The sequence below is a fragment of the Macrotis lagotis genome, chromosome 6 (genome assembly GCF_037893015.1).
Source record: "Macrotis lagotis isolate mMagLag1 chromosome 6, bilby.v1.9.chrom.fasta, whole genome shotgun sequence".
NCBI lineage: Eukaryota > Metazoa > Chordata > Mammalia > Peramelemorphia > Peramelidae > Macrotis > Macrotis lagotis.
The window spans coordinates 19119571-19132941 of record NC_133663.1 but is presented as its reverse complement, the minus strand read 5'-3'; the positions used below and the strand labels follow the sequence as shown (position 1 = coordinate 19132941).

General features: G+C 36.0%; 1 protein-coding gene across 1 annotated transcript in view; it reads right to left on the bottom strand.

Moving 5' to 3' along the window:
* Nucleotides 1-10112: 10112 nt before the first annotated feature.
* The window catches only part of IQCJ (IQ motif containing J), a 155040-nt gene continuing 151781 nt past the window's right edge, over nucleotides 10113-13371 (bottom strand). The window contains exon 5 of the mRNA XM_074192719.1: nucleotides 10113-12674. Coding sequence (XP_074048820.1) covers nucleotides 12416-12674 — 259 coding nt within the window. The 3' untranslated portion in view covers nucleotides 10113-12415. The remainder of the gene's footprint in view (nucleotides 12675-13371) is intronic.

Sequence of the window (13371 nt, the reverse complement as noted above, 5' to 3'; positions counted from 1 at the left end):
CTCCATGATGATCAGAACTGTCTTCTCTAAAACTGTGTGTCCCCCTCGGCATGAGGACAATACTCTTCCAACAGTAGGAGCTTAATCAATGTTGTCTTAAGTCTTATTCTGGGCTGAAAGAGAATTAATGAAAAAGCTATTTTTTTGTTTCCTGATCTGTTAAAATGAAACACTTGAATTAGAGGAAGGGTTCTTAACAGCGTTTCTATCCAAGAGCCCTTTGTCAGTCTGAAGAAGTCATAAATCTCTCCTTAGAATGATATTTTATTGCATACAATAAATAACAGGGTTGTAAAGGACACCAATCATATTGAAATGTAATTATCAATTAAAAAATAAATAAACTCACTGACCTCATGTTAAGAACTTGTGGACTAGATGGACTTTGATATACAGTCTTATGATCCTTAGCTATCCCAAGTGGAAGATATATATGTATGGATATATATATATATATCCATACATATATATTTTATAGAGTCTGATAATAATAGATATCATATAGCAATTTAAAGTTTGCAAAGCACTTTATATATTTGTTTCAACTCAATAATTATTTATTAAGTGCTAACTGTTGTACTAATTGTGCTAGGGACACAAAAAGAAACCACCCTTTCAGAGAAGTCAGGTAGTGCACACTGGGTAAAGCATGAGCCCTGGTGTTAGGAGGACCTGAGTCCAAAAGTGATCTCAGACACTTACTAACCATGTGACCCTGGGCAAGTCACTTAACCTTGATTGCCTCAAAATAATTATAGGGATAACTAGGTGGCACTGTGAATAAAGCACTGATCCTGAAGTGAGGATAACCTGAGTTCAAATCCAGTCTCAGATACTTGTTATTTACTAACTGTGTGACCTTGGGCAGGTCACTTAATCCCATTACCATATAAAAAAAGACAGTCCTTTCCCCAAGAAGCTTACAATTTTCAGGGAAGACAACTTGCAAATAAATGTGTACAAAGCAACCACATATATAGGAAAAACAGGAAATAATTAACCGAGGGAAGGGAATGGCAGTAAAAAGGATTTGGGAATGCTTCCTGCAAGAGATAGGATTTTAGTTCAGCCTTAGAGGAATCTAGGGAGGTCAGTGGTCAGAGTGCTGAAGAAGAGCCTTCTAATCATGGGGGACAGTCAGAGAAACTAATGGGATCTCAAAAGATGTTTTGTTCATAGAACTGGCCAGAAGACCAAGATCACAAGGTCCATGAGTAAGAGGAAGACTAAAGACTGCAAGAAGACTGCAAAGGGAATAGGAAGCTAGACTTGGAAAAATCTCTGCATGCAAAATAGAGTTCTCTGTAAATGAACCTGGAGGCAACAGGGAACCACTGGAGTTTATTGAGCTGGGGAGCACGGTGACAGAAACAGATTTGTGCTTTAGGAAAAATCACTCTAAGTGGTTGAATGAAGAATGCACTGGAGCAGGGAGAGACTTTAGGCAGACAAAGTCATCAAGAGCTATTGTATTAATATAGGCAGGAGATGAGATTCTGGAGCAGGGAGAGAAGAAAGTATATTCAGGAGAGAGAGAAAAGATGAAATCTTGGCAACAGTTTGGAATATCTCATTTGAGCTTCACAATGTTGAGAAGTTAGGTTGATATTATTATCATGACCATTTTACAAATAAGGACAAGTCCCTTAGCCCAAGAGGGGTTAAATGACTTGCCCAGGGTAACACAAATGGACAGAGAGGATTCCAATTCAAGTCTTCCTGATTGCAATTCCTGAACTCTCCACTCTATCACTATGTGGCAATTCTAATAACATCAAATAAATGGAAGAACTTGAAATACTGCCTGTAACTATTACATTTTCTCTCAGAATTGTCTATTAAATCATAAATTGTAACCAATTGTATAATTCAAACATGAAAATTCTGACAATTTTACCTTAAAATGAGAATAACAAAAGAATTTCCCCTGCCAGCATCCAATAGTAATGTTTTTGATGTTTTAATTCTACTTGAGTTATCTTTGAAGTGAAATAACCCTATCCAGCTAAAACTGCCAGTTCAAGTGGTGATCTAGCATCAAGAAAATCTATAACAGCTTCTTTCAAATTATTTCCATGAGAACCAAACAAGAAAATAACACGTAAAATGCTTTATTAATCTTAAAGCTCCATACACATGTTAGGGATCTTCATCTACGTTCTTGACATAAGTTGTTGACATGGTGATACTTGCTGATAGGAGAGATGCTATTGGTTTTCAATGGACTGGGGGTAGATTAGAACATTACCCTGGGAACCACGTTCTAGCTGTCCTGGGAGCTAGACCTTCTACGTGTTCTAATCTAGCTATGCCCATATTTAGAATGCTAATTCCAGTTAACATTGTAGGGAATAGGGAAGGTAGCTCTCTCCTTTAAGAGAGATTGAAAAATGACTCCCTGCTGATGATAGATAGTCTCCTGGTAAGTGCTTCCTTTCCCTAAAAAGCTGCTGAGGCAGCTAGAGAAGTAGACAGGGCAGACCAAAACTTTGGATTAGCATTTATATAATCAGCTATCTCTCACTAGAAAAAAGGAATAAATCCGAGAGGAACTTGGATATCAAGTAAAGCAACTGAGCCACAGATCTATGAAAGGATTGGAAGGTAACATTGAGAAAAAGAAGGTGAGCTATAAGGGAAAATCCTCACCAAGCTCTGGAAGGGATCACTGGGGGGTTGTGGAGTGAGGACTGGATTTGGAGTTAGAAGATTTGAGTTTGAAACCTCTAGCTTCCACTTACTAACCTGTGGCACTGCTATGGACAAGTCACCTCATCTCTGGTCCTTAGGTTCTCCCTCTATAAAATGAGGATGAACACCACAATCTCTGCAAACTTTAAATATTATGCTCTTACAAATAAGATTGTTGTTGCTTTTCATTCATTTTTACTCCTATCAGATTCTTTGTGAACCTATTTGGGGTTTTCATGGCAAAGCTATTAAAATGGTTTGCCATTTTCTTCTTGAGTTCATGTTGTGGAAATTGAGGCAGATGGGGTGAAGTGACTTGCTCAGGGACACATAGCCACTAAGTGTATGACTCATGAGTAAGACTCATAGTCTTAGAGATCTGTTTGGAACATTGAGAGCCACCAGATTTACAAGCCAGCTTGTGTCAGGACTCATTCTAGAACATGGGGCTTTTTGATTCAAGTCTGGCTCTCTAACCATTACAGTCTCCCAAATTAGCCTGGCTCTTTAAAACTGGTTTCTGTGACCACATATTTAAACTATTAGCTTTATTTTTTTTAATAATGACATCTGTTATAAAGTATGAAAAGAAAAAGGAAAATTCATCTATTTTAATTTCAAGCAATGGAACTAGCCTGCTTGTCCCACCAACTCAGTATGACTAAGATGCCACAAGCATGCAGGAACAGTTTACTCCTATGTATATGTTTACTTCTTTTGAAGATGAATAATTCTCTTTATAGCTGACATTGAAAACCCAGCAGTAAAGTAATGAGAGCAAATATTAGGGAAATACTCAAAATTTACTCATTCCATCCCAAAAAGCTTTTGGACACTTCATCATTGAAAAAAAATAAAAAAAGGAAAAGCATTATCCACCATACAAATTAATATTATTTTGCTTTTTGAGCCACCATCAAGGAAATGCAAACTCTCATTATTAGAATTACTTTTACATGGCTACCGCATCTAAGAGAATATGCTAGCAGTTGTACTTTTTAATTCATGCAGAAATTAGAGGTTAACTTGACCTATAACATTCAATGAATATTTATGATATAACTGCTATTCATGCAGTAAAAAGCACAATGATATGGGTGATCCTGAGTTCAAGTCCCACCTCATCCTGGTTGTCTGAATCAGTTCCTCAATTCTTACTGTCCTTGGACAATTCACTATAAAGGTCTTTTTTTTTTTTACATTTTTGCAAGGCAAATGGGGTTAAGTGGCTTGCCTAAGGCCATACAGCTAGGTAATTATTAAGTGTCTGAGACTGGATTTGAACCCAATTACTCCTGACTCCAGGGCCTGTGCTTTATCCACTGCGCCACCTAGCTGCCCCTATAAAGGTCTTTAACCTGAGATTTCTAGATGTTTTTTGTACAATTATTTGATGACTTTTCTTCAGTATATTTTGATTGCTTTATTTATTATTTATTTTTTAAAATCTTATTTTTATTTAAAAATATCATTGTGAGAGATGAGTCAGCATTCATGACTATTCAATCTTGAGCATGTGTTGTTTTGCATTGGTTAGGAAAGTTACTTGCTGGGAGTTAGCTGTACCAAAGAAGTCACAAGTTTGGTTTTTCAAAAATGTGTAAAACAATATTTACTGAATACCTCCTCTTTGAACAGCATTTAGGTTGCAAGAATTCCCATTCAAAGGCAAAGACTGGTAAGTGATTTGATCCAACAGATTTTGAATCCAACCACATATGGCAGCCTTTACTATCACATCATTGTCCACAGACAGTTTTCCTCAGGAAGTTGGATGCTCCTTCCCACAGTAACCCATCCTGCTTTCTCCATGGAACTAGAATATCATCCCCACTCACTGATGCTAGGAAAAAGCTACAATGTGATTGTCAAACCAGTGTCTGTAACAGAAGCTCTTCTCTGAGTTTAATTTAAGGAACCAGTGATTTATCCAACTTCAAGCCCTGGAATAAGGACATGACAGTAGGTATAATCTGTCTAAGTACAAATGCCGAAAATGTGCTAGCAGTGCTTTGAGAAAATATGAGTTCTCCCTGGAACATCTTTCTCAGATAAAGAAGTGGTTAATCCAAAGGTCTTTGAATCCATATATGTAAGATCAATAGGCTCTAAGCCTGTGTGGGAGAATTTGTCACCACAGATGAATGAGTCAGCAGTCAAAAGATAGGCTGTAAACCCAGCCAATTCTCTTGAATATGGCACCTGTTCAATGTTAGCAGCTCCACCAAAATCAAGACCTCCCAAAACCCAACTTTAAGCACATTTTTTAAGCCATGGAAGCTGTAAGAGAAATTGCTGGAGAGTTTTTTAATCCATTAAATTTGTTAAAAGGCTAATTTTGGATGGCAAATAATACAGAATCACAGGATGCTGATGTAGAAAGGGATTGTAAGGATGTGTTGGATTAGCCGAGACAGAGTGGGAGGGGCATTCCAGGAAGGAGGGAAAGAAGGAGAAAAAGGCACAGAGCCAAATTATACTTGTAAAATACCCTGATGGGTCTGACCTCAGCAGATACTTCCACTCAACAAATCAATACTGTACAAATATACACAGGGACCTCAGTAAAACATGGTCCTGTATAATTTGGAATTTAAGAAGTGTCAGCTCAGAGGGGACTATCTCATAACATCTCATGTTTAAACATTCCCAAAAGTCATCTCTGTTCCTCACACATAGCACTCCATTTCTCATTTTTGTGTCTTTGCACTGGTCATCCTCCGTATCTGGCATGCATTCCCTTATCAATACTTCATAGGACCCTTCTATTCCTTCAAAATGTAGCTCAAGTATTATTTTCTCCATGATATTTTCCATGACTTGCCTCCCATACAATAGTTGGTGCCATTGGTCTACAACTACCTTGCAAAGTATTTTGTATTTTATTCTTTTTATGAAGTTTTTGCTTCCCCCAAAGAATATAAGAATATATTGTTGAGCATAGGCATAGGCTCATTCCTTGCAGCTGTCACAAATGAAACTGAGATAACCTGAGGCACAAAAGTTCTAAACATATTTAATTTATTGGCAAGGCTAGCAATTACTAATAAATTACTAATACTTAACTCCCCAGTCAGTCAAAAAAACACGAAGTAGGGGGTACTGGCCTATCTGTAGATTTGGGAAGTATAAGAAAACAAAGAGCAGGAAGCATGATAGAGAGAAAAACAATGTGACTGATTACAAATCTCAAGTATCACAGATGATAGAAAACAGTATGATCGGGGATAAGAGTCTGCAATGTATGGCTAGCCACAACCTTTTCTTCCATCTTGTTGTTAGAAAAGCTCATAATTGGTGTCCACTTATATGGTCAGTTAGTGTCACAGCAATATCAGACCAGACTTTCTTGAAGGTAATCAGTGTTGCAGAGGTAACAGATCAGACTCCCTTGCTATCCAATTACATCCTTCAAGGTTAAAAGAGTTTTTCTAATTGTATAAGGGCAGCTAGTGCTACAAAGATAACAATTTTCTTTCAATTAAAGTGATTTATAGGGAAACAACTTTCAAACTTAACTTGGAGAACAAAATCAAAGTGCTGGACTCAAACTTCTGAACTTAACACAGAGACAAAGAAACACGATTCAGGAAATTATAGAATAGGAGCAAGTGCAGAATGTAATCAAATACAAAAATACTTGATTTTTCTCTTAATTTTACCTAGTACCTAGTACAGTATCTCACTGTAGGTGCTCAATAAATGTTGATAAACATTGCCTAGAAATGACAGGCTGGTACAGAATTTAGAGCACTGGATGTGTAGTCAGGAAGACCTGAGTTCAAATCTTTCTCTTATGCCTTAATTTTATGACCCTGGGCAAATTAATGAACTTATCTGTGACTTAGGTGTCTCATGTGTAAAATGAAATTAATAATAGCATTTCCCTCCCAGCATTATTATGAAGATTAAATGAGATAGGATATTTCAAGGATTTTTCAAACCCTAGAAATATTTACTATTTTCATTGGTTATTATTATCATTATTTTTAGAGCTTTCTGACATAAACTCTTAGAACAGTCTATATATTTAGTTGTCTTTTCATTTAGTTCCATTATTGATAGAGTTTATCTTTCTAGATGCATGCCATTGTAGAACCTTAAATAATGAAGATACCTTAATGATCATACCACAGGGTCATGGCATCATAGTACCACATCATCAGAGCTGGAAGGAATATTAAAGATCATAAAACACAATTCCCACTATTTCAAAGATGAGGAAACTAAGTTCCAGAGTGGTTTTAGTGGCTTGCTCAAGGTCACCCAGTTCATAAGTAGTAAAAGCAGGATCTGAACCCAGTTTCTCTTGCTCCAAATCCAGTATTTTCCAATTTTACCATGGTATTCCTATGGTCATATTTTGGAGAATCAAAGGGGAATCTACTGAGGTCAGTATCTTATTCAAGGCTGGTCTGGTTAATAAGCAGCAAAAATGTAATCCATAATTATCATTTTTTTTAGTTTTTGCAAGGCAATGGGGTTAAGTGGCTTGCCCAAGGTCACACAGCTAGATAATTATTAAGTGTCTGAGTCCAGATTTGGACTCAGGTACTCCTGACTCCAGGGCCAGTGCTCTGTCCACTGCATCACCTAGCCACCCCCATAATTATCATTTTTTCAGAAGAATATACTGAGGTAAGATAAAGGCTTCCCCTGGATTACAGTGAATTAGTGGCAAGAGTCCAAACTGGAACAGACCTCCTGGGTCCCAATGCTCATAAAGTTTTCATAGCAACCCAAATATTATTTATATTCTGTATTTATTTACTTCTCCACTTACTGAGAAGAAAGTCTATATATGCCAAAGTGTTTATAGAAAGCATTTTTGTTATAGTAAAGAACTGAAAACAAAATAAATGCTCATTTATTGGGAAAGGCTAAACAAATCGAGACACATGAATGTGAATAAACATTATTTTGTTGTAAGAAACAATAAATATGATGAATACAAAGATTCAATAGAAAGATTTACATGAGCTAATGCAGGATGACGTGAGCAGAGATAAGAAAATATGCTCAATGATTGTAACATTGTAAAAAGAAAAATCAAAAAATCAAAAATGAATTGGCAAAACTTCAAAACACAGTCAAATTTCCAAAAGAAGATATATGAGAAGAACATTTTCTCTGCTGCTTTACCCATGTGGGAGACACATAGATATACACATATAGGCTTATATGGATACACACACATATATAAATATATGCACATGTAATAAACATGCATACACAGGCATACACAAATATATAACTACATACACACATATAGATATTGTGCAATATAAATGTTTTCAGACTTTTAAATTAGTCATTGGTTTTATTGCTTTTTTTTTCTTTTCCTTAAAAAAGTATTCTTTGTTTAATGGAATGCCTCACTGGGAATAAGAAAAGAAGCACACTGGAAGAGCTTTAAGATACAATAAAGATGAAAAGATATCAGTGAAACTCTTGCAAAATATTTACTCCTCCAGAAAGCAATGGAAACATATTCCAGAGAGACAGAAGATTTGGCCTTGAAATGATTTCTAACAAGTTTTGCAGTATTGGAGAATTCTTACTAATGCCAAGGATGATTCTGTTATTTGGTTATGAAAACTATCCAAAAATAAAGCAGGTTCTCCTGGGAGGTGACAAATTCTTTCTTCCATTAGGGACTAATTTCAAGTGGAGGCTATTTGGGTATTCATGTGTGAGTTGGACTAGATGAGCTCTCAAATCCTTCCCAACTCTTAGAGCAGATATATATATATATATATATATGTATATATATACATATATATATATTTACTTTATAGGACATCTATAGATTCCATTAAAGTGTGACTCAAAAATTGTATGACAATACAATTAGACAATTAGGAGAAATAGAATAATTTTTAAAGTGCAAAAGTAACTTCAACTATTTAATGAACCACAAATTTATGTAATTTTGCAGAATAAAAATACTAATGAATGAATATTTTTTCCCTCTTCCATTACCATTGATCCATTTCCTAACCATGAAACTGTTACGTTTCAGAATGACTTTTGCTAAAACAGAAATTTTCTATTGCCACACGATATATTATGGCATGAGGTTACTTAATATGCAAATTGCTAATATAATTTAATATCATCTTCCCTCCTGTTGCTCTTTAATTTGGCCCTGAGCAGTTGAGGATTGAGATTTTAATCAAAGAGCATTGAGAAGGTAATTTATAAGCTCAAACAAGGGTTTTTCCCCCCAATCATTTTTACCCACTGTTTATAACTCTCCAATTGTGAAATTGTCATGGGAATATATTGCCTTATTACCCCTCCTGTGGTTATATCTGGTTTGGTTTTGGATGCTGCAGCTATGGGGGAGCATATTGAAACTTAAAAACACAGCCCAAAGATCATGCTCTTTCTCCTTATTCCTATGAACCACAATGACCATGATGATTAACTAAACTGATAAATAGGGATTTCTGGATTGTTGCAGCATGCAAAAATGTCCATCACTCCAACATCAAGTAATGTTGAGAACTCAGCTAAGTAAAACCAGTTGCCTATCCAGAGCATGGTTGGACACAAGAGTCATTGGTCGTATCCAAAATTGGGTTACATATAATCAAGGCAAGCAACTGACACAGGGAAATTGTTTTAGTCAGACATGGAATTGGAGTTAGACAATTTTATCAGAGATTAAGCATTAAGTCAGAAGGTTAGAGTTCAAAATAGGCAAAGATTGCTTTGCTCAGAGAAGGAAGTCAAATACCAAGGACAGCTCCTGGGGAACTTAAGTGTTAAATTCAGACTGAGGGGCTTGCTCTATATTGGAATCACAGATAACCGAGCTGGGAGGGATTTAAAAGACCATCTAGTTCAATACCCATTTCTCTGCCTCCAGAGTCAGTGTTCCTTCTGCTGTACCACATTGCTTCCAGATCTACAAACTCATAGCATCTAGATTTCTAGAGGGCAAAGACTGTATATTATTGTTTTTGTTATCCCCAGCAGTTGGTAGAGTGAGTGGAATATGCTAAATAAATACTAAATGTTCACTGAATAGTCTTGTTGTGATCCCTAAAGCCTTTGGCCTCCTCCTCACAAAGCAGGACCACATTTTCTTCTCTGACTTGGGTCACTTTGGGGATAACAGTGTTCCAAAGAGTATTTTGGCAACTTGATCCAGGGATCTTAGCTGGTCACTCTCTGTGGACTCTTTTTTTTTTAACTGATCCAAAAGAGAGGAGAAGATGTGCGGGCGGGACTGGACCTGTCAACTGAGATATATATTAGGATAACTGAAATTTGCAGTCATAAGGGCAGCTAGGTGGCACAGTGGATAGAACAGCAGCCCTGGAGCCTGGAGTCAGGAGGACCTGAGTTCAAATCCAGCCTCACGCTTAATAATTACCTAGCTGTGTGACATTGAGTAAGTCACTTAACCCCATTGCCTTGCAAAAAACAAAAACAAAAAAACTTGCAATCATAATGGTTACAGTTGGCATCGGTCTGCCATCCCATGGGAAACTACTATCTAATCTAGGAAATTTGTGTAGATATTGCTTTGACATAATATCAAAATGACTGAATTGAAAAGAAAATCAATTGTCGACTTTTGCCAATGTAAGATGCCTATATGGATTTTGAGAATTTCCATATAACGTAAGTGTTTTTTCATTCAGTTAACTAGTATAATTCTTTTTTTTTAGGTTTTTTTGCAAGGCAAATGGGGTTAAGTGGCTTGCCCAAGGCCACACAGCTAGGTAATTATGAAGTGTCTGAGGTTGGATTTGAACTCAGGTCCTCCTGACTCCAGGACTGGTGCTCTATCCACTGCGCCACCTACTGGTATAATTCTTAATTGATTTTGTTGTTGTTTTTTAGGAAACTAGTATAATTCAATCAACAAGAGAGTATTGAAAATATCCATGCAACCTAGGAATACAGAGTATTCTTTATGGTAGTCGCTATCCATATATTTTAAATAATTTATTTTCCTTTCATAGCAGATTCTATTTGCAATGCTTTATATCAAAATTGATTCTAAATTCTATCAAACTGATCTAATGTAGACTAGGTTACATCAAAGATCAATATGCCTCTTTCTTGAAAAGGTATAAAGTACTGGCTAGAAAGAATGAGAGAGAGGCTGCTATATTGTATAGGACTCTAGTAAAAACAAACATGTGAAATATGCCTCTTTCATATAGCACAGGGAGAAGAGTTGGTTATGGTGGAATGAAAGGATGACCCTCAGGACATACACATTCACATACATTCATATACATATACATACACACATACAATATACATTCGATTCTAGTGTCTTCATTTCAACTGGAACTAAAGATGAGGCCTCTTTTCAAGTGATAAAGGACTTCTGGATGGGGCTAGAACTTAAGAGGAGAAAAATCCAAGAGCTACACTGTCAGGAACTAAATAAGGTTGAGCACAATAATATTCACTCACTCGTGAAATATTAAAGATAGATACACACAGCATTTAAAAAAACAGGAGGAGGAACTGAAAGTCTCTGTCTTTCAGTCATCCAAAGAAAATTCTGAACACAATTAAAATAACCGAAAAACCATTAGCTATCTCATGGTCTCAACTATCTATGATAAAGAAATTCTGAAATGTCCCAGCAACTGAAATCGATAAAATTAGCTAGCAAAGAGAGGTGCAGGATCAATGAAACCAAACCCCTAAACCACACCAGTGAAGTGATTTCTGACTTTCCATTGATAGAGTTCAAATATAATCTTACAAAAAATGATTCTAAAAGCATTCACAGTGAAGGTAATCGAAATAGCCAACTTTCCAAATTATTTTTCACTCCCAAATCATGAATTAACAATAAGAATGTTCAACCTCAATGTTTTCCTACATGGTAGAAGAGAGACCTCTAGTGGCTTTGCATCTGCTTACAACAACCAAATGAAACCACTTGCCCGAATGAAACCATGCCTAATAAAACAATTTCTAGCATCAGCCCAGAATAAATCTTTCTTCACTATTATTTGCCTATGAGTTCCTTTCATTACCCTCTCTTTAAAATTCATGATGTGGACAAACTGTTTATTACAATAAATACAAATAAATCATTTTCAAAACATCTCAAATATGATGGCATTGCATTAACTTCCTAAATGCATACATACCATGTTCCAAATGCTGAGAAATCTTTTATGACTGAATAAATGAGACTACAAAGGTCAACAATGGAAATTTTTTAATACCTGAGGACAATAACTTAATTTCTCTCCCAAATCCTTCTTTAAAAATATGCCAATCAAATGAAGTAACCTAACCTACTTACAATAATTTCCTACTATAATTACTAAATTCATATAGCTCTACCCTATAAATGTCATCTATGATCATTTCCTCTCATATTATTTATAAAGTATATGAATATATATATATGTATAGATGAGATAATGAAGCTTAAAAACTGTCTCATACCCTAAAGAAATTCCTGTTATAAAAGGAGAAACCAGTTTAATTAAATCCTTACCTTCATAAAAATCTCAGCAGCCCAAGATACCAAGAATATTTTGACAATGAATAAGAAAACCTCTAACCTAACATTTTCCCTCATCACATATTTTATTTATATTTCAAATGCAAAATATTTTTTCCTAAAATCTCTTTGAGTTCATAAATTCAATCTCTTAGAACACACCAGAGATCTCTCCAAATCAGCCACTTCCCAGACAAGTAAACCAAGATGTTTTATTCACAATCTAAATCAAGTCCTTAGCTCTCTTCGGGAAATTTCTCTTATGACTTCAAAGCTCCGAACATCGCTTGTGCACATCAAAGGAAATAAAAAGAGAGGGAGAACTAGATGACTCACAGGTGTACTGCCATCTGAAAGAGTGTTCATGCTGATAGAGCTGCTCATCTTATCAGAGGAGACAGAAGGGGGAGATGGGCTGCGCTTCTCCAGGTGATCCTGGTGGGACAGATCTTGACGTTGTAGATATTCCCGCCATGCTCTCTGGATGCTGGAATCAGAAGCAAAACACAGAGAGTTATGAGCTGATCATAATCCAATACTTCAGAAAAACATCAAAGTTCATAGAACTTTGACTTTGGAGAAAAGGGGGTTCTAAGTACACTAGTTCTAACTATGCCACAAATTGGTCTAATGTTTTGATTTGAGGATTAGTACAATAAACCTAAACTCTCCCAATTTGATACAAAATTTATCAGTCAAGGGTCAAACTCATAGGTGAGCATACATATGGTTTGATTTTATAATATTCATATCTAATTTATATAGAATTTTAAATTTTTATGTGTTATTTCATTTGATCTTCCTAACAACTCTCTGAAGTAGAAATTATTTTATCTGTTTGGAAGAAGGGAAAACTGAGGCTCAAAGAGGTAAAATGACTGATTCATGGTCACCTGGCTAGTGTCTGGGGAAGGTCTTGCTCACTTCATGTTTAGTGCTCTATCTACCATGCCACCCAGCTGCCTGTTATACATAAAACTATATGTTTAGTATTAAATAGTGTTATTGATGAGAATTGACCTTAGCTCATGCCATTTTTTAAAAATCTGCATTTATGTTTTGATATACATGTGGCTCCTTCAGATGGTAATGGGTTCTTCCTCATTGGAAGTCTTCAGATAAATGTTGGGTATCCATTTGGAAGACAAACTGCAGGGGGATTATTATTCAGAAATGGATAGGAA